Source organism: Pichia kudriavzevii, chromosome 4, assembly GCF_003054445.1.
Source record: "Pichia kudriavzevii chromosome 4, complete sequence".
Lineage (NCBI taxonomy): Eukaryota > Fungi > Ascomycota > Pichiomycetes > Pichiales > Pichiaceae > Pichia > Pichia kudriavzevii.
In genome coordinates, this window is record NC_042509.1 from 1,008,501 (window position 1) to 1,035,223 (window position 26,723).

The 26,723-nt window shown below is 39.1% G+C and overlaps 12 protein-coding genes across 12 annotated transcripts; 7 read left to right on the top strand and 5 right to left on the bottom strand.

The window, feature by feature from the left end:
• Window positions 1–275: 275 nt before the first annotated feature.
• On the top strand, window positions 276–1,279 carry C5L36_0D04890 (uncharacterized protein; the record flags this gene model as incomplete). Its single annotated transcript, XM_029467380.1, has 2 exons — window positions 276–278; window positions 392–1,279. The coding sequence occupies 2 exons, from the start codon at window positions 276–278 to the stop codon at window positions 1,277–1,279; spliced, it is 891 nt and encodes a 296-aa protein (XP_029323240.1).
• A 255-nt stretch (window positions 1,280–1,534) lies between these two features.
• Window positions 1,535–2,212, bottom strand: C5L36_0D04900 (uncharacterized protein; the record flags this gene model as incomplete). Its single annotated transcript, XM_029467381.1, has 1 exon — window positions 1,535–2,212. One exon carries the CDS (start codon window positions 2,210–2,212, stop codon window positions 1,535–1,537), a length of 678 nt encoding a protein of 225 aa, XP_029323241.1.
• Window positions 2,213–2,360: 148 nt separating this feature from the next.
• On the bottom strand, window positions 2,361–8,138 carry C5L36_0D04910 (uncharacterized protein; the record flags this gene model as incomplete). The annotated part of the gene is made up of 1 exon (XM_029467382.1): window positions 2,361–8,138. The coding sequence occupies one exon, from the start codon at window positions 8,136–8,138 to the stop codon at window positions 2,361–2,363; it is 5,778 nt and encodes a 1,925-aa protein (XP_029323242.1).
• Window positions 8,139–8,601: 463 nt separating this feature from the next.
• C5L36_0D04920 (uncharacterized protein) lies at window positions 8,602–9,594 on the bottom strand (the record flags this gene model as incomplete). Its single annotated transcript, XM_029467383.1, has 1 exon — window positions 8,602–9,594. One exon carries the CDS (start codon window positions 9,592–9,594, stop codon window positions 8,602–8,604), a length of 993 nt encoding a protein of 330 aa, XP_029323243.1.
• A 477-nt stretch (window positions 9,595–10,071) lies between these two features.
• On the top strand, window positions 10,072–10,446 carry C5L36_0D04930 (uncharacterized protein; the record flags this gene model as incomplete). The annotated part of the gene is made up of 1 exon (XM_029467384.1): window positions 10,072–10,446. One exon carries the CDS (start codon window positions 10,072–10,074, stop codon window positions 10,444–10,446), a length of 375 nt encoding a protein of 124 aa, XP_029323244.1.
• Window positions 10,447–10,747: 301 nt separating this feature from the next.
• On the top strand, window positions 10,748–11,416 carry C5L36_0D04940 (uncharacterized protein; the record flags this gene model as incomplete). Its single annotated transcript, XM_029467385.1, has 1 exon — window positions 10,748–11,416. One exon carries the CDS (start codon window positions 10,748–10,750, stop codon window positions 11,414–11,416), a length of 669 nt encoding a protein of 222 aa, XP_029323245.1.
• A 161-nt stretch (window positions 11,417–11,577) lies between these two features.
• C5L36_0D04950 (uncharacterized protein) lies at window positions 11,578–12,243 on the bottom strand (the record flags this gene model as incomplete). Its single annotated transcript, XM_029467386.1, has 1 exon — window positions 11,578–12,243. The coding sequence occupies one exon, from the start codon at window positions 12,241–12,243 to the stop codon at window positions 11,578–11,580; it is 666 nt and encodes a 221-aa protein (XP_029323246.1).
• A 324-nt stretch (window positions 12,244–12,567) lies between these two features.
• On the top strand, window positions 12,568–14,880 carry C5L36_0D04960 (uncharacterized protein; the record flags this gene model as incomplete). The annotated part of the gene is made up of 1 exon (XM_029467387.1): window positions 12,568–14,880. One exon carries the CDS (start codon window positions 12,568–12,570, stop codon window positions 14,878–14,880), a length of 2,313 nt encoding a protein of 770 aa, XP_029323247.1.
• Window positions 14,881–15,455: 575 nt separating this feature from the next.
• On the bottom strand, window positions 15,456–16,325 carry C5L36_0D04970 (uncharacterized protein; the record flags this gene model as incomplete). The annotated part of the gene is made up of 1 exon (XM_029467388.1): window positions 15,456–16,325. One exon carries the CDS (start codon window positions 16,323–16,325, stop codon window positions 15,456–15,458), a length of 870 nt encoding a protein of 289 aa, XP_029323248.1.
• Window positions 16,326–17,395: 1,070 nt separating this feature from the next.
• On the top strand, window positions 17,396–18,679 carry C5L36_0D04980 (uncharacterized protein; the record flags this gene model as incomplete). The annotated part of the gene is made up of 1 exon (XM_029467389.1): window positions 17,396–18,679. The coding sequence occupies one exon, from the start codon at window positions 17,396–17,398 to the stop codon at window positions 18,677–18,679; it is 1,284 nt and encodes a 427-aa protein (XP_029323249.1).
• A 547-nt stretch (window positions 18,680–19,226) lies between these two features.
• Window positions 19,227–22,319, top strand: C5L36_0D04990 (uncharacterized protein; the record flags this gene model as incomplete). The annotated part of the gene is made up of 1 exon (XM_029467390.1): window positions 19,227–22,319. One exon carries the CDS (start codon window positions 19,227–19,229, stop codon window positions 22,317–22,319), a length of 3,093 nt encoding a protein of 1,030 aa, XP_029323250.1.
• Window positions 22,320–22,707: 388 nt separating this feature from the next.
• On the top strand, window positions 22,708–25,428 carry C5L36_0D05000 (uncharacterized protein; the record flags this gene model as incomplete). The annotated part of the gene is made up of 1 exon (XM_029467391.1): window positions 22,708–25,428. One exon carries the CDS (start codon window positions 22,708–22,710, stop codon window positions 25,426–25,428), a length of 2,721 nt encoding a protein of 906 aa, XP_029323251.1.
• Between the last annotated feature and the right edge of the window lie 1,295 nt (window positions 25,429–26,723).

A 26,723-nucleotide genomic window follows, 5' to 3' on the forward strand; every position in this document is an offset into this window, starting at 1 on the left:
TACTGTAAAACAGGAGCAACCAGACGTACAGTTTACCATTTGAGATATCTCTGTAATTTGATGAGCCTCAACTTCCCCCAATGGGCAAGGGCAAAAAAACTGAGTTAGCGAAAATGGCAAGAATAGGAAAAACGAGGATGAAATTCTTAGTTTGTGCATGGAGAGAGAAAATAGAGGGAGACAAGAATAGAGAAAGAGAGAGTTGTGCATTCTATCAACGGGTGGCAAAAGGGTACTTGAGGAATACCAGAGACACACATAAATAGACAATCGAGATGGTATGTATTTCAATAGAATATTGACAGTCAGCGGAGAGTGGGGGAACCCACTCTCCGCCTATTGATGTCGAGATTGAGTTAATACTAACATTTATTTCACCCATTTCATACAGTTTAGAAACAACTATGACAACGATGCAACCACGTTTTCTCCCACAGGACGTATCTTTCAAATAGAATATGCCATTGAGGCAATCAAACAAGGATCTGCTGCAGTGGGGCTCGTGAGTAAAACACATGTTGTGCTAGCGGCTCTTAAAAGAAACGCTGAGGAATTGGGTTCTTACCAAAAGAAGGTTATTAAAGTTGACAATCATATGGGAGTTGCACTTGCTGGATTGGCACCTGATGCTAGGGTCTTGTCAAACTATTTACGTCAACAGGCGATGACGTCGAAGATGGTGTTCAACAGACCATTGAGTCTCTCCAAGGCCGTCTACTCCTTGGCGGACAAAGCCCAAGAAAACACACAGTCCGCTGGAGGCAGGCCTTACGGTGTTGGTCTATTGGTGGCGGGGTACGATTCCTCCGGCGCCCACTTACACGAATTCTTACCCTCTGGTTCTGTTCTCGAGTATTTGGGCTCTGCAATTGGTGCAAGATCGCAGGCTGCAAAGACTTACCTAGAGAGAAATATCAATGAGTTTCAGGATGCAACAAAGGAAGAGCTTATACAACATGCCCTAACTGCTCTTAGAGACACTCTACCTCAAGATAAAGAATTGAATTCGGCAAATACTACGGTTGCAATTGTCGGTGTGGATCAAGACTTCACAATCTATGATGACGATCACGTTGAACAGTGGCTAGCGCTCTTGGATACTCTAAAGAATGCAAGAAGTACCGGTTTGAACAACGACGACGATGATGAAGACGACGATGACGAGAATGAGAATAAGAATGAGAACGAATCCGCACAGCCATCCACAGGCGAGGACGCGTCATCGGGAACGCATCCATCTACAGGAAACGATGCTGACGCAATGGATGTCGATGCTTGAAGGCAGCTTAGAGAAGTGCTGTTTTTGTAAAGGTGGATTGTATATTTATAGGCTGAAATTTAAAACTTGGCCAATGCACATATACTTTTTCTGGTAAACGTTTCAAGGAGTAAATAGACAAAGAGAGCCACACAAACAAGAATACGAAAAACAAAAAGAAAAAAAAAACAAAAACATAGCAACAAGTGGACAATTGTGCTTCGATTTTTATATTTATATATGTATGTATATATATCGATCTAACAGTTTGTTCATTTATTCAACTTGGATTTTGATACCAGGGTTGTAAAAAACTTCAACACAGTTCTCCCGTGGAACATCGTTTTCATTGGTAACCACACAGAAATCGGTTGTTTTACCTAACACAACCATCGGGCTGTGCCACACACCGATATTATACGTGACAGCAGTATTACCCTTGAAGATGAACGCTTCGACATTCTCAAAGTCCGGCAATCCGTTTTTATCTGGCGCAACATTGACCACGTATGCATCTTCATCGGCACCCCTACCCATAGGAACAAAAGTCTGTGTAGTGTAAGGATGTTGCTCTAAAACCGTTAAATTGTACACCTTGTAGCCTGATTCATCCGTCATCCATTTCTCAGGAATCACACACGACCGGAAAATGTTCCAGTTTGTGGTAGCATCATGACCAGAGGGCGCCTTTTCATACTCGTTTAGGCATGGTGCAACTTTGATCAGCTTCAGAGCAGATCCTTGGTTGGCCTCATCTGTGGAAACAGTTCCTTTCAAATGGTCGGCATTCATTGCAACTCCATATCTCTCATATCCATCGTACGACCTTTTCGCTTTAATTGTACAATTGTATTCACTCGTGTCTACGTCTAACAGTTTCACCATTCTCTGTAAAGCTGGCAAAAGACCATCACAGCTCTTCCATATAAGTAACTCCCACGTTTCATAAAGCATCCTATTACACCTGGTTCGATAGCAGAGATCGTCAACCCACGGCTGTCTCCGATAAGACTTTTTTTCCCCCTTCCAGCTCGCTACGTTGATTGGATTAACTACTTCATGTGGTAATTTCTATAAAAGTATAAATAGTATAAGGCCTCTCCTACTGGAATATGTGTTCATAGTGAATAATGAAATCCTCACAGATATAATTAATCAAACCAAAAGATTTCCGAATAGTCTCTGGACGACAGCCTTCGACTAGACTTCCACCCATGATGGTTGCCAAATTGTAGCTTGTCATCTTGTTTTGTTCCTTGTACTCCTCAACGAGTTTCATGTGTCTCGACAATCTTTCAATAAGGCTGAAGTTGCATGTTGGCAATTGGGATAAAACTTTCCTGTAAAGAGTAAATCTGGAAAATTCATCTTTAGTTTCCTTAACAGCGCCTAGCTGTTCGACTAACCCGTCGGGGATTAACGGTTCAGGCAATTCACGCAAATACGCCTTTAAGGTTCCTGTCAAATTATGAATATCAAATACCAATGAATTCTCCATATTGAAGTCCCCCATCTTGTTAACTTCATCCTTGATCTTTTGTACAATCAACAGGGAGGCACTCTTACGATATATGCCGACTTCTTCTAAACCCCTTAACTCTATTTCATTCATGATCTTGTCAACAAATAATGGAATGTTTGAATTATCCCGTTCGCAAACAAATGCAAGTGGTGCACCAAATGTCAATCTGTTGTAGCTGTTTCCAAATTGCTTGTTGAGGTTTTTCGAGAAAAACCAATGTTTCTTGGCAAATGACAGTCTGTATATCCAATCACTCATCTCTTGTTCAGTAGAGGTTTGAAACGTATACTCGTGATTTGTTTGCTGCAAATCAACAGTAAAACTGTTAGGTGTACTATAAGTAGGGAAAATTGATGCATCTTTTAACGGAACAACCGTCATAGGCTTACTCTTAGATCCATTAGCAACCACATTCACATTGGGTAATGCGCTCAAAGAGATACTTTTCTTTTCATTCGATGCCTGATTTGAACTGCTGATATTCATGGTAAGACGAGACTTTAAGAAACCAAACTTGAATTTGCTAGATGTACCAGATGCAGAAGACGAACCATGTGACTTCCTTGAAGAGGACGAAGGCCTAGACGAAGTTGATGAATTTCTACGAGCAGTTGGTTGTTGCGATGGTCTTATTTCTGGAACAGTATTCACGACCGTTGATGCCGTAGTATCACCATGAGTACTTGCATCATATTCTGAAATCGATTTAGTACTTTCTTTGATACTCCAGTTTCCACCATTGGAGTATTTCGTTGAAATAGTCATCAAGTCGGATGTACTGCCATTCCTCTCATCATTCTGACCAACGTTAAAATCAACCTCATAGTTTCGGAAATCCTTACTATGTTGTAATTCACGTTGCCTGATCAAAAGATTTCTTTTTGTTTCCTCTAGCTTTAGCAACTGGATCTGCTCACCAACGTGTTTACTGAAAATCTCTCCACTGGTTAACTTTTCCTCCCGTCTTTCAGCAACAGAAACTTCGTAGATTGTTTTCAGACTTGGAATTTGCCCAACAAATTCGAATAGAAAAGAGCTTTCAGTTAAATAAGGCGATTTATTATGTTTATTGACAGCTGAGCCCTGTAATTTCTTAAACCTGAGAACACAATTATGGATAAACCTGTTCTTATTGAAATTAATCAACGAAGTGTTCTCAACTCCCATATTTGGAATAAAAGAGGCGATCTCAACCAACCTACCCAAGATCCAACCAGGACAAATGGATAAATAACTATCGTCTTCAACAGTCTTGATTTCGTAGTCAGTAAATTCGGGTAGAATCTTATCTAGGGCTGAAAGATCAACATCCTGGAGATTCAATGAAGCAGCCAATTTCCATGCATGAGAAAAGAACCTGGATTCGGGCCTTAAAATCGTGTTGGTCACAACTGATTCAATAAAACTTGGAATATCTGGGGACTTCTCCTGCTTGTTTTCTAAATCTTCCTCGAATAATACAACCTTCTTCATCCGAATCCTTGAAATACGTATAATCTTCAACAGGGTTCTCATTCTATCTGTTCTTTCATCTACATTGATATCAGAGTCAATAATTTGCATCAGTAGATAGGTCTCCATTCTTTTGTAGAGCTTCAAGGCAGAACCAACGGTAGCTGGCAATTGATTGATCAACTTCTCACTTACACTGTTTTCATCATCAGTCAACGTCATTATCCAGTAGTATATATTTGAAACTGTTATTAGACTAGGATGAGTATTAGCATCTTGATATTTATAATTAAACATAGACAGCGGAGATCTAGAAATTAACATCTCTAGCACTTCAAAAGTATCTACCCAATCATCAACTCTGATTTCAGCAATAACCGATCTAATCGTACTATCCAAGCTATTCACATATTTCAAAATTTCATCAATGTCTGCAGATGTTGGTAACATCATTTCTGAAGGAATAGTAGTCAATTCATCAGAAAAGTCCAATTCAATAGGTGTAGATAGTGGTGTATAAGATTTTCTTATACAGGTATTCCTCACCTGCTTGTAGGATGATTGTAAATTTTTGTAGATATTAATTATTTCATTTACATCTGAAGTCTTGTTTTCTTTTATCCATTTGATTATTCCTGGCCATTCTGTGATAATGGTAGTATCCATCATTTCAACGAATTGATCAAACGTTGCCTTGGTTTCCAAATCATCCATAAAGTGTTTAAAGTAATCGCTTACTAAAATCGAGGTAGCTTCAATAACACCTAATTGAATCTGCATTACAAATTTCCAATTGATTTTCGAATATGTCTCGTCATCTTCAGCAATCACATTATCCCATATAGGGATAGTAACAGGAATACCATTAGCCGTAATACCCTCCATTATTGACAATGAGGCACTAACAGAACCTTTAAACCTTTTGTACAGTGCAGAGATCAAGTCTTTGGTAGTGAAAAAAACACGATATGTGGCAAAGAAAGAGCATGTGAAACTATAATCATCCATTTGTAATAGAAATGCAGCTGACACTCCTGATTTCTTAGAATAGTTTTCAATATCTTCAAGTTTTAAATGTGTACCGAAAACTGATGCAGTCAAAACTAACAGATCAACTAAACGTTCAGGAGTAGCTGCACTAGTCCAGATTTTAACCATTTTGCCACTGCTCAAGTTGGTTTTCTCCTTATCGCTCTCTGAAAAGTTATTCAATGTAGAATCACTTGAGTCGGAAACAATGGAATCCTTAAGATACGCTTGGTATGAATTGATGTAATCTTCCACACTGAAGCCACCAGTAGAAAGAGTCGAAACGTGTTTAGACCTCATCAAACCAGGATTTTCAAATAAAATACTTGAAGGTCTCGAATGATCCTTTGTGGTGGAATCAACAGGTTCGCAAGTTCTAAAAATGATAGAATCGTCTGTTAACCTGAACTCTTCACTGTCTTTGTCAAACTGGTCTCTAACATGTTTCACAAAAATATTTCTATTTTTGTATCGCAATTCTTTGGATTCGAGGTTGTTATTGAGACTACCCAAAGCACCAATCAAGTCCGATCTGTCGTAAATAGTATAATGTGGGAGAATTTGAGGAAATAGTATGGAAGGGTAAGAACCTAAAAATAGAGGACTTCTTGAAATATTGTAGAATTTAGCAAATCTCCCCGCATAGGGAGGTTCACATTCAACTGATTTTTCCATGAATGAATTGATATCACATGGTTTATTTGAAGAGTTGAAAGTTATAGCATCTTTCAATAGTTGGTGAATTTTTGCGTCCTTTATATTTTGTATTGCGTTAGAATCATCACTTTCTAAAAAGACAAAGCGTGGCAAAACATCAGGCAAATCAGCAACATTATCAAAGTAACAATCCCACTGCTTGAAGTTCCAATTTACCATTTCCATATAAGCACATAAACTTTTGATACTATAATCAGAATCCTCATCAGTTTCGAGATTATAAGTAAGTAACTCTCCGTAATGAGGAATCGCATCATTTTTTGAATAAACTTCACCAACTTTGTTTGGTATCATAATTCTAAGATTTGTTTCTTTGTTGTTTACATTTTCAGTGGTGCATTCGTTATCAGATTTGGTTGTGAAGAGTTCATGTTTTCTAATTTCAAATACAACTGGCGCCCATTTTTTTCTGATCATCTCAATATCAGCTTTATCGACATGTCCCCATGTTCTAGCCAACCGAAGGACTGGTAACGAACAAATGACCAATGCAATACCTAACCAAGCTATCATATCACCGTGTTCACAAAGTATCCCACCAAGACGGATCCATTTCATCAGAATATGCGCCCTTTTGGATGGCGATTTTGACGCTACCGGATCCTCGAATAAATGGAAAGCTAATAACCTTCCCAAATAATGTGTGTTAAATGAAGGATTAAATACTAGAGGGTTAAAGTTCCAGTATTTGTAAGAATGATTATTGTTCTTTGATAGAAAAATGGATCGGTCATTTTGAGAAGACCAACGCTTGAAGAAATGTAAATCAATCGAATGAATTTCATTTGCCAAAGAATCTAAATCTAGGAGAAGGAATTGTTCTGCTGATATCAGTTGCGAACTATGGATTGGAAGAGGCTGAACATGAAGTGACGACATCGATGTCGGATCTAACTGAAATGATATCAAGTTAAGCAACTTCATTCTCTCAGACTTGATCTTTCCCGATAATTCGAAAATCGATGTGTGGGAGGGCGATTTTCCCGCCAAATCTTTCGTCAATTTGGATAACATTTGAAAGATTTGGTCATCTAAAAGAGAGCCCTTAAAGTGAGTGACAAAGTAATTAACTAAATGTTCAGTTCTTTGAAATAAGAGATTCATTTCCATATTTGTTATTTTGATGTTCTTGGTATGAAGGCCTTCCGCGTTCGTGAAGTGATCTAAGAACTTCTGGAAATAGACAAGTGGATCAATCAAACTTCCAGTGAGAGGCAGTACCTCAATCAATCTCGCTGATATAGACTCTGAGGGATGGAAAAGAATAGTATGGCATATGGCCTCCAAATTTCCCTCAACTATCAGACCAGACATTGGATCGATTGTAAGTTTAGGATGCGGGCAAGATGGCGATTCATATGATAAGTTATGGATAATAAATGAATGATGTTGTGAGCCTATATGAGTGGAATTGCCTACCTTTAGTCTTTGCAATTGCGAAGTTGGCACTGATTGGGCCTGAAGACGAATTTGTTGTTGATGTTGCATTTGCTGGTGCTGCAACTCATCCAGTTCAACTTGGCCACGCTCGTAGTCCTCAATGAGATGGGCCAATTCTACTGATTCATCTTGGAATGAATCGTTCGACAATTCAATCTGTACTTTATCGGACGTATTGGAAGACGATGATGTCAATGAAGTTGATGATTCATTATTTTTAAACTCTTTGTTCAAAATCGATTCAGACATGGTGTTGACCTGTGATTCTGCTGGCGTGTGTACAATAAGGTCCTTCACATAATTCAGCTCTGCAGGTAATCGATAGATGTTCAAGTTGGATCCTTTTAATTCTATCCTTACTAAACGTTTTTCACCACCTTCATGAATTCTATTTATCCACCCGTTTTTCAGGGTTGTCGAATCCCAATCAGGGTCTACCAATGATGAAATGCTGATTTGGTGTATCTGACTTGGCTGTTGGTGCGACAATGAAGATTGACGCTTAGAGAGTGGAGAGGAAGAAGAGACTATACTTCTTCCTAGTTTCTTGAAGTCACTGGAAATCAATTTTTTGAGTTCAATGTTGGAGGTCCGACTCGAGTTGTTGGTCCTGAGGGAGCTAGTCGATGGCGTTCTGTGCAGGTGCTTGGAATCCCACATTGGTGATGGATTGCGGTTGGCTGCTGATCCTAAGGTTGGATTGGTTTGATGGTTTTGCATACTCTTTTTTTCTTTCCTCCCTAGTCTGTTTGTTTCCCCCTTTGCCTATGAGCGTACAATGACTCTTTCCCGTGTCTTTCTAGATCTAGTTGGTATATCTAGATATACGTATAACCGACGCGTCCTACAACCAGCAGAGAATGTATTTGGAAGGTGCCAGTATTGGTACAAATACAATCAGGTCTTGTGACAGAAAGCAACGGTGCATGAATTGAGCAAATCTTGACGCCAGTTTAAAATTAGGTCTCGCGCGTGTTGTTGCATCAATGGGGGCAGGAAACGTACCTCAATATGGGTCGGCCAGAAATGTAATGGTACAGTTAAGTACAATATTATGGTTTGCAACCGATTAAAGTGGGCTACGCATCGCACAATGTCGTTGTCATGTTATACGGGAGGGTTTATTTATAGATAAAGGTGTAGAGAGAATCTATGAGCTTACAGAGTATAGCACAAACTACGATTAATTAAGAGCCATTTTAGCTAATTGAAGAGCACCATCTTTAGAAGATGTACCTCCAATAAATCCTGCAGCATGGATGAATACACATCCATCAATACCGGTAGCCTTAGAGAGCTCCTCATCTCTCAACCCTCTCCAAGGTTCTGGGAGTTTCTTACGAGAATCGAAGGATGTAGAGCTCAATGGAACAGCTGCAATTCTCCAGTTACTATTTGAATCTGGGAATAAAACATAGAGAATTTCACCATTGGCGTTATTTTCCTCCTCCACGTTGAACAAATGTTCCTTCCAAGGAATGAATCTTGGCAGAAGTAGTATTTTCCCACTGGAGTCTACTTCATATCTTGTCTTGAACGCATCAATGACATACTGCTTGGCCTTAAGGAAGGAATTCCCCATATAAGTCAAATATTTGAAGAAGGCATCCCCAATGAGGTTGGACGCAATTTCGAATTGCCTGTCAAAATCATGATCTGTAGCATCCGATTCCCAGCTAGGATTTAGATTGGAGATCATACCTGCAATGGTAAAATTTTTGTCTTTGAATCTGGGGGTGAGTGAATCTTTATTCTCGTACATATCAATACCATTGTCATTTGCATCCACAGCCTCAATGAAGTCGGAATAGATCTTGTCATAGAGATAGTCCAATTTGACCTTATCTTCAGCATTGGTTTCATCAAGAGCAATCACAGTGGATATGATTTCACGTCCAAAGTGTTTGTAGACTAAACCGGCAGATGATAACTTTGTCTTGTATTTCTCATTGAAAGTGGTGGAAAACTCTCTTTGATGGTGATCAAAGTACTTGACTGCATCATACTTACCAGAGACATCGACAACTACATCTGACGCCTCCCAATCCAACTGGTTTCTCGATCTGACTAGTTTTGCATACCGGAACCTTGGAAGAAGACGCAACATATAAACGGCTAACGCCTCGTCGGCATGGAAAGACCCCGAGTGTGTGCATATTTGTAAAACCTTGGACATTGTATACTGTATTCCACTAAACTGGACAAACTAATTGACTCTACCAACGGCTAAAATTGGCAACCTTGAACATAACAGAGTTGCACCAGGTGGTGCTTCACTGTTGGAAAATATTTCCGTCTTTTTTTTACTCTCTTTTTCTCTTTTTTTACTCTCTTTTCGGTCTTTTTTTTTACTCTCTTTTCCCTTTTCTTCCTTCCCCATTTAAAATTTGTACAGTTTTTTTCCTCATATTAAATCAAAAAAAAAAAAAAAACAGTGGCGCATTAAGTCACGTGACTTAATGCGCCGCTCGCTTGTTTTGTAAATTTATTATGAGAAGGATAAAAAGGGGAATAGGAAAATCAGCCTTCTTTTATAAGGTGAGAGAAAGCACAACCAGTAGAATATGGCACAGGTCAACTCCAACACTTGGTTTACCCAAAGGAATACCTACACCACCACGCCCCCCAAAAAAGCACCGTTGAGAGCTCTGACATGCGTTTCCGCTTCCCACGTCTATCAAGGTCCCAGTTTGAATTGGCCAAGTTCACCTTCTATTTGATGACCCCCATCACAATCATGTACTATGTCGGTATTGACACTGACCGTAAATTCAACGTCCCCGGCTACTGGCCCGACCCAGACACACTAAACAAGATCCCCAAGGAACCGCACGAGATCCAGGCAGAGTTGGCCAGAATCAGACAGGAGAGACTCGAAAAGAGAAGGAGACTCGAGGAGAAGGCAAGACAACTGGGCATTACGCCCGATAGTGTCGACAAAGACCAAGACCAAGACCAAGACCAAGACCCAGAGTCAGAGTCAGAGAGACAACAGACACAGATTGAAGCAGTGCTTTCTGACGAGTAGGCCCCGTCCGCTAGTTGTTCTATACCGGTACTTGTAGATAGATATGTATACACATATGTGCACCTGTATACATTTATATAACTTGGTAAATAGTTGAAAATAGGAATGCCTCGTATAGATTGTCTATGTCAATAGTGGCATACATTATAGAGCAATTCGCTATTTTGTGCATGTCTTGGTGGTGTAAGTCAAGTGCTGTCACCTTAATACGGCAGTTTTCAACCTCTTTGCAGGTACAAGGGGTGTTGCCTAAGTGGTGTTCTCTCTCCGTCCTCCCCCCGTCCCCAGTGTTGAGTGTACGATGTCATCTGCCAAGATCCTTTGGAAAGAATTCAGGGAGTTGACGCATCCCAAAACAGGCCTTAAACAAGTCCATGTTGATGTTGAGGAAAATGACGTTTTCCTATGGAAGGTATCCCTAATGGTTGTTGACCCAGAGAGCATATACAATGGTGCGTGTTTGCAGGGGCAAATGAGGTTCCCCTCCAACTATCCGTACAGCCCGCCCTCTTTCAGGTTTACCCCGGCCATCTTCCATCCAAATGTCTATCCCGATGGGAGGTTGTGTATTTCAATCTTACACTCAGCTGGACAACAAGAGGCAAGTGACGAACCGCTAAATATAACGTGGTCCCCAGCTCAAAAAGTTGAGAGTGTCTTGCTCAGTATCCTCTCCTTGTTGGAGGATCCCAATGTGGCCAGTCCTGCAAATGTCGAGGCCGGTATTGCATATCGAAAGCAGCGTGATCTCTATAATGACAAAGTCAAGGCAGATGTGTTGAAAAGTATCGAGGCAATGCCCAGTGACATTGTGTGGCCTACATTGCAAGACGTTACGAGAAAACAAAGCGAAAGTGTTGACGAGCCTATGGAATACTGGGAAGATGATTTCTACGACGACGAATATGGAGAAGAAGAAGATGATGAAGATGATGATAATAGTGGTGATGATGATGGTGGTGATTCCTAAAACAAAGATTGATCTTTGCTCACTTGATGATTTAGTACGATACTATGTACACTGTCCTATAAAACTTATACCAGCAAATCTATAGATTAAACACAGCCAAAATAAAAGAGGGTGAAATACAAGGAAAACCACAGGATCAGGTGGTCGTTGCAACCACTGCATTAAAGTTTTGACGAAAGAATCTTAGATACGCCTTGCATACGTGATATCGCTATCGAGGACGGGTACTCTTCATTGGTGCAGAGCATCAATGCATACCGCACGTTAACCGAATACATGTAGATTCTATACCTCCCAAACGAATAGACTTTCCAATCCTCATTGTCGTTCTTGTTATTCCAATCTCTAATTACCATTAAGGAGAGAATGTTAAGATTGTCCACTGGATTGACATTGGCATTTATGTAATCAGCATCGTAATTGTCGTCTAGCTCGTCTATCTCTTTTTGTAACTTGGCTATTCTTAACTTCCCCTCCTCAACTGCAACATTTTCACTACTCCCGCCATACATGCCGTGTTGGTTTTGTAGAAGCGGCACACTCTCACCAGCAGGTGCATCTATATCGTCAGACCCGCCCAATGCCTTCTGAGAATTCAGCTGCCTCTCTTGTTCTATTCCCTGCTTGGACAGGCAAGATAAAAGCGGTTTCTGCAGATCTAAAGATATTAGGGATACTGACAATGGAACAAATGGGGTCAGTTCTCCAACAGGAGTAAGCAACTGCAGTAAAAGTGGCTGTATAACTAGTGCATTAAGCATCTTTGTATCTATAGTTGGTATTTCTTCCAGTCTCTCTGCCTTTAATCCGTACTTGGAATACAACATTGACCTCTTCACCAAAGTACATCATATCAAAAAGACAATAATTGAAACTGTTAACCCGTTTCTTAATGCGCCGTTTCTTACTATCCAGCACGTGACCTAAATGCGCCACAAACGCGTTTTTTTTTGTTTTTGCGCTTTTTCCACTGTTTCGGCCCTTTTTGTTTATTTTTCGCATGGCTTCCCCTTTTTTGCCAAATTAACGTGTCTCCTTTTCTGGTCTCATCACAGCACTCCAAGGTTGCTTTTCCCTCCACCTCTCTACAGTATCAGGAAGCAAAGAGACATTTCCAACCAGGACGTGCATTGGATACTCATTTGCCCAGCATGACGGACAGACTCCCCTTGAAAGACACGTCAAAAAAGTTTGTAAACAACATCCAACCGGCTCCTAGTTCTTTTAATGTTCTTACAAAATCAAAGCCAACTCTGGTGTTTGTCAAACCAAAGGATCCTCCTCAGCCAGCTCTACAATCACCAATAGTGCATGCCCATAAGCTGACTTCAGGCGATGCCATTCCCAAACTGATGGGTACTTCCACTCCAAAGAAAGATGGGTATGTTCCTTGTTTGCAGCCAACCTCTCAACTCTTAGCAACCAATAAAGCTCAGCAGCTGGATAACCAGCAATTGCAACAGCAACAGCAACAACAGCAACAACAGCAAGTCCAGGTGACTACCAAGAAAATGACAGGTAATGAATTATACAAGTGGCAGCAAACATGGAGAGAAATATTGCCTAAATCGTTCATTTACTTTGAGCATGACGATTCAAATGATCGTGAAAAGAAAAAGGCAATGTTGGCATTGAAGAAATTGGGTGCCTCGATTGAACCTTTTTTTGGTGAAAATGTCACAATTATTGTTTCAAGGAGAAATTTTGATAAAAATTCCCATTATCCCAATGGTGATATTTTCAGGTATGCTATTAAGAAGCAACTGAAGGTATGGACTATTGAAAAAGTTTTCAGGTTTTTAAATCATTTAGGTGAAGAAATTTTGAATACCGATGAATATGAAGAACTATCAAATATATCAAATTCGAACTCTAACTCAATTTCCATTAGCAATTCAAACAGCCAAGCAGTTAACAATTACAGTAACAACAATCTCAATAATAATAATAATAATAATAATAATAATAACTTGACTAACTTATTGCTGAAGGAACGTCTCTTTGGTCCTAGTGACTGTGATCCAAGCGTCAGAAGAAACGATTTTAAATATTTTACGGGGTTTTATATGTACATATGGGACTTGACTCATAAAACGAGACCTGTTGCTGTTAGAGAATGGAAAGATAAAACATCGATTCCAAAAATTCACCACTCAACAAACGGTAAGTCTTTATTCATACCTGAAACCAAACCACAGAACCCAATAGGTATATTGAAAAGACACCAGAGAAGAATCCAGTGTCTGGAAGATTCTCATAATTTCAGGCAAGAAATCATAGACTCTTGTTATGAAACTGCGAGATATAGTAGCATCAAAATTAGGATTCCAACCTATGAGGAGAGAGAAATGTATAAAAGGCAATGGGAAGGATCTTATTATAAGTTTCTCGAAGAACATCCCGTTGAAAAGCTAAAGCTAGTATATAACAACTTATCAAATGAAGAAAAGAAGCCATTTGCTAAAATCTTTGATCCTTTCTATGAACTAGAGAACATTGTTGATACGCAATCTACTCAAATAGTCAACGGTGGAGAAACTAATGAGACGAACGGCAGGAAACTATGTGATTATGAGGAGTTAATTGAAGACTTTGATGAAGAGAATTTTGCAAGACTAGGCTCAGATGATAAAGTGCAGTGTCTAGGCCAGAGAGCGGTTGAACAAAATGACAGGGACTTACAAATCCTAAAACGTATTCCAAAGCTAATAAGAAAAGACACTTTAATGAATCCCTCCAATAGTGGTGCAACTGATTGTAAGTTAAGGGAGTATGGTGAAATTACAGCTTCTGGTATTCAAGCTTCTGGTATCAATCCCAGCGGTTCGTATTCTCATGGTACGAATGTAACATATGGTAATGGTTTGGCGCCAAGTAAATCTCATGTCATTAATAAAGCATTGACCAATGAAACCAAAAGGATTATTGTTTTAGATCCAGCTAATCATTCAAAGGAAACGAAAAGAAAACAGCAAAAGCAACAAGCTGAGAAAGAACAATTGGAACGGCAAGATAAGGATGCCATTGAAGAGCTCATTGATCAACTACCTGAAGAAGAATGTGCTGATGACACGACAAATGGTAAAAACTCAATAAATGATGATCAACTTGCTGCATTACGGTCTGTGGAGACTGCTAATAATCCATTTGTTAGTGACGGATTTCCTAATAAAAGAATAAAGCTTTCACGTGGTACCTCAACTACTAAAACCAAAAAGGTGAAAGTACCAGCGAAGGAGCTTCAAGTTGAGAAGAGCAGAATCAATCTAGGAATTTTCAAGGAGCCAAAACAAGAGAAGAATAAGCATGAGCTAAAGCCTGGATATTGTGAAAATTGCCGGGTTAAATATTCAGACTTCTCCGAGCATGTAGACTCTAAAAAGCACAGATCATTTGCTGAAGATGCTTCGAATTTTCTTCAAATTGATGAATTAATCAAAGTCCTAAGAGCAGATTCTAACTAGCATAACCATGAAGTAACTTGTATAACTATCTATAGCATTAAAATATTGTGTTGCATATCTATTATTGTTGCACTTCACCAGTGGTTGTGATAGGCTCTTCCCTTAGCGAATTTATGTGACAAAACTTATATTATATTGCGACAAAACACGGGTTGTGTTTTGATGATTTTTCTTTGCAGGACAGGAATACAAAGAACGAAAAGAAAAGAGGCCAAAGGTATGTTTTTGCCTCTCTAGTTCAACAAGAACAGTGACTTTACAGCTTAACATCATTCTCTACTACAAATTAAATTAGGTTTTAAAAACCCTTAAATTTAATGAAAAATAGTATTATTATTTTCTGCTCTGCGAAACAAAAAAAAAAAAATAAACATGTCAAGTTTTTTCTTATCGAGAGGTGTAGCAAATGCAAAACCCCTGTTGTAAAAACTACGAAATGGATCAAAAAGTACAATTTTTGCTGGAGCGGAGACAGAACACGACCTAAATTTGAATAAAATTGAACAAGTTTCAGAATTTTTTAAAGCTTAAAGTCAGTCAAATATACCTATAGTTTTATACATAAAGTTGAACTACTATAAAGAAGAATCAGCCAACAAATCCTTTGCAACCAATTTACCGAGATTGTTTGAAGCCAATGGAGAGTCTCCAGTGTACAACTTTCTGTCCTTAATGACTTTACCAGTCATGTCGTCATTGACGATTTCGGCACCTAGCTTCTTTAACTTCTCAGCAACCAACCACTTCAATTGTCCTGGCATGTAACCGATTTCTTGGTTTGCGCCCGTGTCTAAAGAGTCCGGGAAAACACAAACCTTGTAGCCCTTGAAGGAAAAATCTTCTGGCTTCTCAGCTGCAGTTGCAAGCAATGCAGCTGGTCCATGACAAAGAGAAACAATATATTTATCGTTTTGCAAGGCCCAGTTCAGAACCTTTGAAACGGCCTTAGACTCTGGTATCTTTGCCATCACACCATGGCCGCCTGGAATGAAAACACCAACATAAGGCGAGTCTGGACCTGTAACTTGGTCTACAATTTCGTTCAAGTTCAGTGGATGTTTGAGTTGTTCCCTAAACTTTGCAAGCGTCTTCAAAACAGTCTCATCTTCGGTTGGCATGGCCCAACATTCAAGCTTGGCAGGGTTGCCCGACAAAGTCGCAATGTCAATGTTGAATCCTGCATTATCAATATAGAACATTGGCAACAAAGTCTCAGCAGGGTGGTTTCCAGTTGAAAAATACTTACCATTGGCCATTTCTAGGTATCTTTCATCAGTAAGAATAGCAAGAAACTTCTTGTCGCCTTTGTAAGGGTTTGGATATGTGGTACCATCATAGTCCGTCTTTTTGGCGACATACAAAGACAACGAGTAGTCCGATGGGAAGAATGCATTCTCTTCTGCTCTGTCAGGAACAGGCTTATTACTTAACTCTTTGTTGGACATGGTTTCTATGTTTGTATTGGCTATACTGTTTCCGCTATATTCGATTGATCTTTATAAACTAATGTCTAGCGTCATCCCAAGAACGTCCGCTCCTTCTCTTGACCAGTGATCGCCTTCCCTTTTTATACCTGTTGTTGGTCCCTTAATCGATGCTTACAAATCGGCGCGTTTATTTTAACTTGACGTTTTTTACTCCGCGGTTATCGTCTAACCGATCCGATATTACTGACCAGCATATTAATTAGGCTGGCAGCAATAGCAAACAGCTTCAAAGCTTTTAATACAATATGAGAAATGTCACTTGAATGCCCCCTCCACCCCCCTCTCTCTTACCATCACCTTACGGCTTGATCGGCAGAATCACCAACCAGAAAATACCATCCCTCCTTGGAAGAATTAGGACTTTGAAAATTCTAGAAACTTTCAAAGCCATCATCGCGCCCCAAGTCCGTGCCTCTTCTCCAGTCCCGTTTTTGTTCTGTCCTCGGGTTTAGCAGAGTAATTCCCGAGTCCGCGATCCGGATATGGAGGGTACCACCCCCACAACGGGATCCGCCCCAACTTTGCGCATTTTTTTCTTTTTTTTCTCCCCTCTATTTCCATAGTTTCATTGGAGCATGTACATGCGCCACATCTCAATGATAGGCGACTGTCTATAACGAGCATCAAATCTGTCCCCGTAAAAGGAAAACATGTTGAGTATTTCTATTTCTATTTTTACCAATTGATTATTGTCGTGTAAGACCCTCGACCATCTCTTGCCTGAAAGTTTAGATGAACATCATGAGTAAACACCAAGAGATCCGAATATTTGGCATGTTTGCCACATTGTGAAATCCACTTTAGTAACCTGTTTATTTTTTTCATTCAGAAAAAAAAAAAAAAAAAACAAAATAAAAGAAAAAAAAACTGAAAAGAAAACTGAAGGCCAAAAATTTTTGAATCCAAAAAAAAAGGAAATGAAAAAAAAAAAATATTACTATTCTCTCTTTCAGATGTGTCCTTTAGTTATCCACCGTTGAACTTTTAAACTATTATTGAACCATTTACTAATTTTTTGGAGCTAGATAATGTCTTACGAATCAGATGACGAATCGATTTCATCTGGCCCAGTAACTACTAATACTTTATTGGGCTATGTTGACGTGCCAATCTCAGACTCCAATCCATTGTACCCAACCGACTCTTTCATTGGTGGCCAGCCTCTTCCTATGGACAAGAACTCACCTATTCCGTTCAAATTGGTACATTGTAAAAACTGTAAGTCTCCAATGAGATTGCTCAATCAAACAAGGGCAGAATTGGATGGCACATGGTATGATAGGTCGATCTATGTTTTCATTTGTATTGAACAGAGATGTCGTCGGAAGCCGGGAGCGATTCGTGCCATTAGGGGCATTAAGAAAGATCAAAAAATTATGAAACAAAGGCAAGAAGAGGAAAAGAGAAGAATAGAGCAAGAAAGACTAGTAGAAGCTAGAAAACTCGCCAAGGAGGAGGAAAATAAAAACCTTGTGAAGGATCTCTTTGGATCTTCCAAAGTTACAGCTAATCCATTTGCAAGCAATCCATTTGCATCCAGTTTAGACTCGAACCCCTTTGAGACTGCCAAAGCTTCAAGCAAGGCTGAGAAGGTCCAAAAGGAGAAAACCGAAACATCACTGGAGGAACCCATTACAGACGACCAGCCTTTGGTTGGCGAAGTTAAAAAGGCAAATTACAAACTGCCAGAATTCAAAGGTTTCATTCTATACTTTGAGACGGAAAAATTGGATCCCGCAAACCAAGTTGTGGCACCGATACCGGACAACCTGAAAATAGATGAATCTGGAGCAACTATTGAAGACACGTCCGATACAGGCAGTGTTCAAACGGGTAACTTACCAAAGATCAATCCAAATAAGGCAAAGGAACAAGAAGACTTGTCAAAAATCTTTGACGACCAAACGTTCCAAAACTTCACCAGAATCCTATCATACAATACCACTCAGGTTGTTCGTTACGAACCAAACGGATCGCCAATCTTATACTCTTCCAAAGGTGACGTTGCGAGAATATTTTACACTCCCGAAGGGAAATTCAAAAGAAAGGAAGAATGGAGCATCCCTAACCCGGCCTACAACCCAGGTGGAACACGTCGTTTCGAGATGCAGCTAATGCCAAAGATGATCATCGACCTAGAAGAAGACATCACCGACGTCAACATGATCATGAAAAATGGTATGGAATGGGGTACAATCATTGTTGCGACAGACAGTGATGATTTTGTTCCCTTGAATTGGTTTGACAAAAACGGTGTAGCTTATGTAGAAGAATGGTGTGGTGTACAATGGGAGGACGAGGTTAAACAGTAATCATATGTTGTGATATGTATGCCGGAAACGACGATTATTCAACCTGCTACATAGGTTTGTAACAGAAGTAAACTACATAGCAAAGTCCAGTTTCTTATCAAGATATGCCAGAATACGCAGTACTGGAAATCATGCTTGTATTTGTGACAAAACCCGTACACTGCTGCCTCTCTACTTTCTTTTTTGGCCACGTAATTACTTGATTTTTCATTACGCTCTTCAAAGCTGTTGTGATTCTCGGAGGGCCATACGACCTGAAATATATCTCACGCAGATCCTTTCCTGAAAAACTTGGTTTTTGCTTTCGGTTCCTTTCAGCAAACAAAAAGACTTTGTTTTTTCTTTGTGTACATCTCACCAGTTCATTGGATATCTTTCAATTGTCAAGAATTGATACCTTGAATTATTTTTCTTATTTCATTTTAAATCAAAGTTTTGAGCTTGACATTTTTCATTTCTGAAGGAGCTAATTTGATCTAATTCAGAGAGCCACATATCTGCTATTATCGTTATTGTTTTTGCCGGTCGTTTGTCTTATTTTGTTACCATGTCCTCTCCAGCTGAATTATTAGCCGCAAAGCACGCACAAGCGGTTGAAGATGAAACACCCTCATCTGCACCATCTGCCACCTCTTTAGCTGATTCTCCTGCTTTGATTGATTCATACGCAACTGCATCAACGGAGGAGTCTTCTCCTTCCACAACCGCTGATGAAATTGCTGAAGTTGCGCCAAAGAAGCCAATTAGAATGGACGATGACGCTCAGTTTCCATCCTTAGGAAGTTCAGTTGCATCACCAATCGCGTGGGGCCCAGCAGTAAGCCAATCGACATCATCTTCTTGGGGGAAACCAGTAAAGTCATTCAAACCTGCAGTTAAATCCACTTCCACTCAACATACTTTCATTATTGATGATGAGCAACAACAAAATTTAGCTAATGGTGAAATTTTTAAAATTTTTGCAAAGATCAACTCCACTTTAAATGTTAAAGTTGAGTCCACTCACTCAAGTGCAACCAAAAAGAGATTTTTTCTTTTAAATGGGCCAATTGATAATGTGGCAACGGCAAAAAGGGAACTTATTAGACAATTGACCAAACCTACTAAGATTACCTTTGAAATTCCTTCCAAGTTGAGATCTACTGTAATTGGTTCCGGCGGAAGAACATTAAAACCAATTATTGAATCCACCTCTGTTAAGATTGATATTGCAAAGGATATCAAGGAAGACGACGAAGAAAAGACCCTGCTAACAGAAGATGAAGAATTGTTCGGTAAGTCTATCACTGTCACAATCGAGGGTGATATCCAAGGCTGTTCCGATGCTAAGGAGCAAATACTTGCAATTGTGAATGAAAACACCAAAAATCTGAACGTGAAGATTCCTGTTTCTGAAAAATTAAAGCCATTTGTTGCTGCTGAAGTGTCCAAGTTATCATTTGCAGGTGATGTTGAAGCCATTGCGCCGGAAGCAACATCCCGTATTAGTTTTATTATGGTTTCTGGTTCTAGAGACGCTGTAATTGATGCAAGAAACCAAATCAAATCTTTATTAGTCGATCTTGACAACCAAATTATTGTCAATGAAGAAGATGTCCCAAAGAATCTTCATCAATTGATCGGCACCGACAAGGTATTGTCTGAAACCAATGTTGTTATTGAGATACCATCCAAGGATGACGCTTCAACAAAAGTTAGGTTTATTGGCGTTAAATCCAATATTCCAAAGGCCATTGCACTCGCCAAGTCTACGACATCTGATTATTTTGTTGACACTTTAGATCTTTCAAAGTCTCATGGTGGAAATCTCCAGCATGCAAAAAATCTGACTGCTTATTTCACCTACACAAAGTATTTTGATGCTCTAAGTTCTGAGCATGAAGTTTCTGTTTCGGGCCCTAGCTACAAAAACTTAGCTGATTCTAATTCCAAGAGCGTAGTTGTTTCTTTTATTTCGAGTAAAGACAAGAAGGAAAATGTTAAGAAGGCAAGAAAAGATTTAATTGATATGGTTAATAAGATCACTCCTACTTTTGTTAGGACTCTTTCCGACATTGACTCATTCATTTTCTCTAAAATTGATAACCAGGTTGCCATTGAAAATAATGTTTCCATTGTTCCGTTAGGGTCTTTGGCGGGAGTAACTAACATACTGATTTTGGTTGTTCAAATTAATGATGACGAATTCTTGCCTTCCATTGAACAAATCAACCAAAGACTCGACAATGTTGACAAATCCTTAGACAAATTAAGAGCTCTTAACAAGGAGTTAATCTCTGAAGTTATTGAAATTTCAGCAGAAGATCAAAAACATTTAGAAGGAAACACACTGAAGAACCTGTTGAACAAATTTGACTCTAACTCCATTGAGATCAAGTTACATCAAAATGCAGAAGGCCCATCTGAAAATGAAATTTACTTGAGAGGGTTCAAATCTGAGATCAAAAAAGCGGCTGCTGATATCAACCAGCTTGTTGAAGATATTAAGAACTACGAAGAAGCATCCAAGTACAATACTACAATTGAATTCCCAACCAAATACTTAGCCAGATTAATTGGTCAAAAGGGTTCCCACTTGAGTGAATTACAAGATGATTTTGATGTTAGAATTGATGTGGTCAGCCAAGATAATGATAAGCTTGAAAATGCAGAAATCAAGATAACTGGATTGGTTTCCAATGTGGAAGAATGTATTAAGAAAATTTCAGCACTCAAGAAGAAATGGGCTGATGAAACAACTAAGAGTGTTCAAGTCGAGCAAAAGTACTTCAAGCAATTAATTGGTTCAAATGGTGTTTATGCAAAGAGACTACAAGATAAATACAACGTTAAAATCCAGTTTTCAGATTCTAAGGAAAAGGTTGGAACTGTTTTGATTAGAGGACCATCTAGAGGTGTTGCTAAAGTTGAGGAGGAAATTAAACAGTTACTTGATTATGAAAAAGAACATGGTTATTCTGAAACCTTCAATATTCCAGCAGAAGCTTTAGCTAGGGTTATTGGTAAAAATGGTGATAACATAAACGATTTATCGATTGATTGTGAAGTTAAGATTCAATTCCAAACCTCTCAAGCGGAAGCCAAGGAAACGGGATTTGCACAGTTGGAAATCAAGGGTTCCAAATCTGGAATTAAAGATGCCAAGGCTAAGATTGACGAAATTGTCGAACGTGTCGTCAACTTTGCCACCGAAACCATCGAAGTCGATCCAAAATGGTACAGACACTTGATTGGTCCTAATGGTATGACCATGCGGGAAACCATCATCAAGGCAGGAGGTTCTGCGGATGACCGTGATTTTAGACGTTTTATTCAGTTCCCTAATAGAGACAGTGACTCCAAGCTCGTTGTCTGTGAGGGTGACAAGGCAGTTGTGGCTAAAATTGTGAAGTCTATTCAAGATACTGTTGCAGACCTTGAGTCTGTTACAGAGGAAACTATCGAGGTCCCAAAATCCAAGCATAGATTCATTATCGGTCCAGGTGGTTCCATAAGAAGGGAAATCGAAGCCAAAAATAAAGTCAGACTTTTTGTTCCTAAACAAGGCTCAGAGAGTGATGAAATCAGGATTAAGGGTAAACCAGAAGGTATCAAGGATGCTATTGCAAAAATTCAAGAACTAACTGCAGAGAAAAAATAAACATAAGCAAACTTTCCCTTAAAAGGTAGTCATGTATTTAAACAATTTCAGGTCTTCTGTATATTTAAATAAGCTAAAATTAGAATAACGATTGGAGGATGTTATATATGTCCATTTACTTTTTCGTGCTTAAGAAAAGTTTCTTGATTTGATCATGAAGGAAACGCTTTCTAGGCGCCCAAGTTACAATGGTGAAAAGAGTATACAAAATAATAATAAGTTTATTCCCGATTAGGTAATCTGCGCCAATGGGCGGCGCTGATTTCGATCGTTTTTGATTGCATGATTTGTGGATCTATGGTTGTTGCAGTCAGTATATATATATATATAGACATTTGTAATTATACATTTAAATCAATAGTCACTATTCAATTCTGTATAGTTCAACATGGATATGGATTCAGAGATTCAAGAGTTTCAAAAGCAACACACTCCATCCTTGATTGGTGATTCAGTGAGACAATCTTCTGACATCCCCACGGTGACTTCTCTCAATGAAAAAAGCGCAAGACCCCTTTATATGGGCACCGATTCTGCAGTTGATTTGGTCCCGGTGGAAGAAATCCGTGCTGAGGGTGCTTTAGTTGCTGACGAAGATGATCAGTTAAAGGATGTTCTTGATGAAAGCGGTCATGTCGTTGAAGCGGCTATCCCCGATAACATCAGGTTGAAGAGCGCAGAACCGTCCAAATCTTCTCTCATTGATCAGGATGAATTAAACCAATATAAGAAAAACAAGCTTTCAAGTGATGAGTCCAAAGTCACCATACTGGGTGGCGATGCAGGTACTTTCATTGCACCAGCCAGTGGCAAAGGAAGCTCTCATAAGTATCCCACCAAACAGAAGAAGGGTTCTAGTGAATCAAACAATCACGGGGAGTTAATTGAATCTGAAAACACACGAAGTGTCGACGACATTATCAATGTTGTTGGAAAGGGTGATTTTGAAAAGGCTAGTACTTTAGTTGGTGATAAAGCTGCAGAGACTCTTTCTACTCGTATTAAAGAGTTGTCCATCGATGACATGAAAAAAGCCTCGGTATCATCTATTTCTATGTCTTCCCATGAACAAGATCCCGAATACACTGCTCCAGCTGCTATGAGGGATGGTTCTGAATCCAGATGTATGAGTGAAGCAAGGTCTTCGTCTTCCTTCAGCAGGCCACCTATTTCCAGATATAACTCCTCATCTAGACCTAATTTGGCAAGGGGCGACTCTATTCACAGTGGTTTAAATGGAGAAAATGCCCTCACAAACACTTTTGATGAAACATCGAACTCACTGGTTTCTGAAAGACGTCCAAGGCATGATCCAAGTAACCCAAGAGTGTCAAACCAATCTTCAATTAATTACCTACGCTCCATATCCAGATCTCGTTCTAGAGTGAGAAATGATCGTAAGGCATTAGGAGAGGAGGTCCTTGATAGTAATAGTTTGAGGGCCAGCGGTGCTTTAATTAACGACGATGAAATGTCAAATGCTCCTGATATTGACTACGCAGTCAAAACTGCATTGGATTTTGTTGAAGATACACATGCAACTAAAGGTGGTAATAAACCCTCAGGCACAGGTGACATTGTTAGAGATCTACAGCAAGGCTTGGCAGAAGTTGCAGAAGAGGAGGATGCGAGCAATCGCACGCAAGTAGATGATTTATTAGATCAACTGGCCAACTCAGCCAAGGAGTTGATGATCGGTGAAGTATCAGATAAAGAAGACATAGAGATTGGTGCTACCAAAGATGAAGTACCTGAATCTAGAGATGAAAGTGTTCATTCCAACGGTCTCACCAAACCAGGAGTTCAGAATGACGAACAAAAAGATAAATTGGATGATTTGATGGAAACCTTGAAATCAGAGATTATTGATCTTCCAGAGTGGGAAGAGAAAGGAGAAGAAGAAACGAAGGAAGAAAAGGAAGAAAAGGAGGAAGAAGAAAAGGAGGAAAAGGAAAAAAGCAACTCAGGAGCTATAGAACAAGAAAAAGATTCAAACAGCAAAGAAACTATGACAAATGAAAGTGTGGAAGTTGCTGGTCAAAAATTAAAAGAAGAAGAAGATCTTAAGCGAGAAATAACTGCGCCAGATAGGCTAGTTGACAATATAGACGCTTTTGGTAGTCAATATGAAGCTTCAGACTTTGATATAGAGATCACTGAGCATAATACCGCCTCGGAGTCGCCTCTAGAAGAAGGAATATCCTTGGCTGAAGAGAATGCACCGAAAGAAGGATTATTGAAGCCAAAAGAAAACGAGTCAATGCATAATGAAGGTAATATAGGTGAAATAGGAAGAAGCACTGAAACTCAAGTTGAAAATGCCCACTGCGAAGAGGAGGGAACTCAAAAAGATGATGAGCATGACGAAGAGGAGGAAACTCAAAAAGATGATGAGCTTGAACAAGCAGAAAAGGTAATGTGTAATTCGAAGAGTTTGGGTGAAGATTCGGACTTTCCAGAAAGTAAAAAGAACTTGAAAAACGATGAAGGGACAGAGGAAAACATCATTGAAGAAAAAGATGATGACAAGGAAATCGAGAGTCAAAATGAGACACCTATAGAGGTGGATACATCTAGGACTGAAACTGATAACTTCTCACAATTGCCAGTACCTGAATCAAGTGAGGACAACCAAGAAGAAAATATTGTCCAAATAAACCCTGCAGATAAAAGCAACGAAGAGACGAACACGCACCCTGACGATGAAGATGATATTGATGCATTAATTGCCGCCGCTGCTAGAGAGAAGGCAATGCAAGACTCTCATAATAATCCTATGGGCGCTGATGGCTCGGTTTACGTTCCTAAAGCTGCTAAGATGACCTTTGAAGATGAACCTGTGTACTTGCTCACATCTTTTGCAGGCGGGTTTCATGTTACGACTCGTACCAACCGTTTAGTTACGATTTTAACTGCCAATAGGATTAAGTTTGAATATCGTGATCTAGGTACTGACGAGGAAGCAAAAAAGGTGTGGAGGCGTTATTCAGGAGGCAAGACGTTACCTGGTATAGTCAGAGGAAAAGATGATTATATTGGGAACTGGGAAGACATAGAAGAGGCCAACGAAGATTACAGAGTCAGGAGCATGATTTATGAATCCTATTGAAACATAAATCATTTTTTTATTTGATTTTTTTTAGTTATTAAAACATGATAGTCTTGCGTTTTACATAAACTATGTCTTTGAGTTAAATTATTGCTTATTTCTTTTAAAAACAAGCTCCTTTAGAAGTATACGATAGTCTTAAGAATATGTACTTGATGAAGTGGTTTCTATTGAGCTCTCGTACTGCAGCTCCACAAATTTTTCAAACGAGCTCAATTTTCAGCGTATAAACTATATCTGTAGGTGTTTTTAGTGTTTAGTTTGTTTTCATTGGCGTTATGAAAGGCGGGGTGTCATGTCCTTCATTGAATAACAATATACAAGTATTCACTAGAAAGGCCTCCGTGAATTGAAATATAATTGTTATGGATATAAAGAAACAATACCTTTTGGTTGTTATCTTAACAATGGTGGACACATTGACGATGCTAATCCTGTGAGTGGGTTTTTGCAGCAAACTTTTAAATTTAACAATGTATGCTAAACGTAGATTTGCTTAAGTACCACTTAGTTCTTGAAACCCAAAGCTTTTGAACTTCTCAAATAATCGATAGAAAAGTTCGGTTAGAGCAGCCTGAATATATATGTTCGGAGATCAAGTTTTCATGTTTAAAGTCTTGCCGGGTAGTTAGGCTTTAATAGTAAAATCCAAGCGTTTTATATTCGACAAATTGCTAAAATTTGATGAATACTATGTTATTCAGAACATTACTTATAGGAAATTCCAAGCAATTGCATTTGAAAATTTAAACGTTTTACTAAGGGGATCATAAATTTGAATACGTAATCGCTAATCCCAGAGAACAGGTATCGCCATGCAAAATCGATATGAACTACAAAGAAAACTAATAAGTCCCCACTACAGGCCCAAAAAAATATCTGCAATACGGTGGAAAATTTCACAAAGAAACACAGTGTCTTTGTTGAGCTTAATAAGCCTTTAATAAACAAGGAAGGGTAAGCAAAGTTTTAAATAGCTATCTCAACTTGGCATGTAATTATTTCCAACTCAAATTGTGACTACTTGAAAAGGAATTTTTCCGCCTGCTAAACCCGAAAGGGAAATAGACGTGTGGAGCAGAAACACCTTGGCTTGCATTAACCGGAAAGCATTCTTTAAACAATTAATTGAGCTGCAACTTAAGGAAGCAGTTACATGCCAAAAAATAGGTTTGGATGAGGTAGAAAATCTTCATGGTCTGATCCAAAATTAGCTATCTAATTTTTTATGAATATGAAACAATCTATTAAACTTTATATATGATTTATTTTTGCCTAATGAATAACACGCTTAA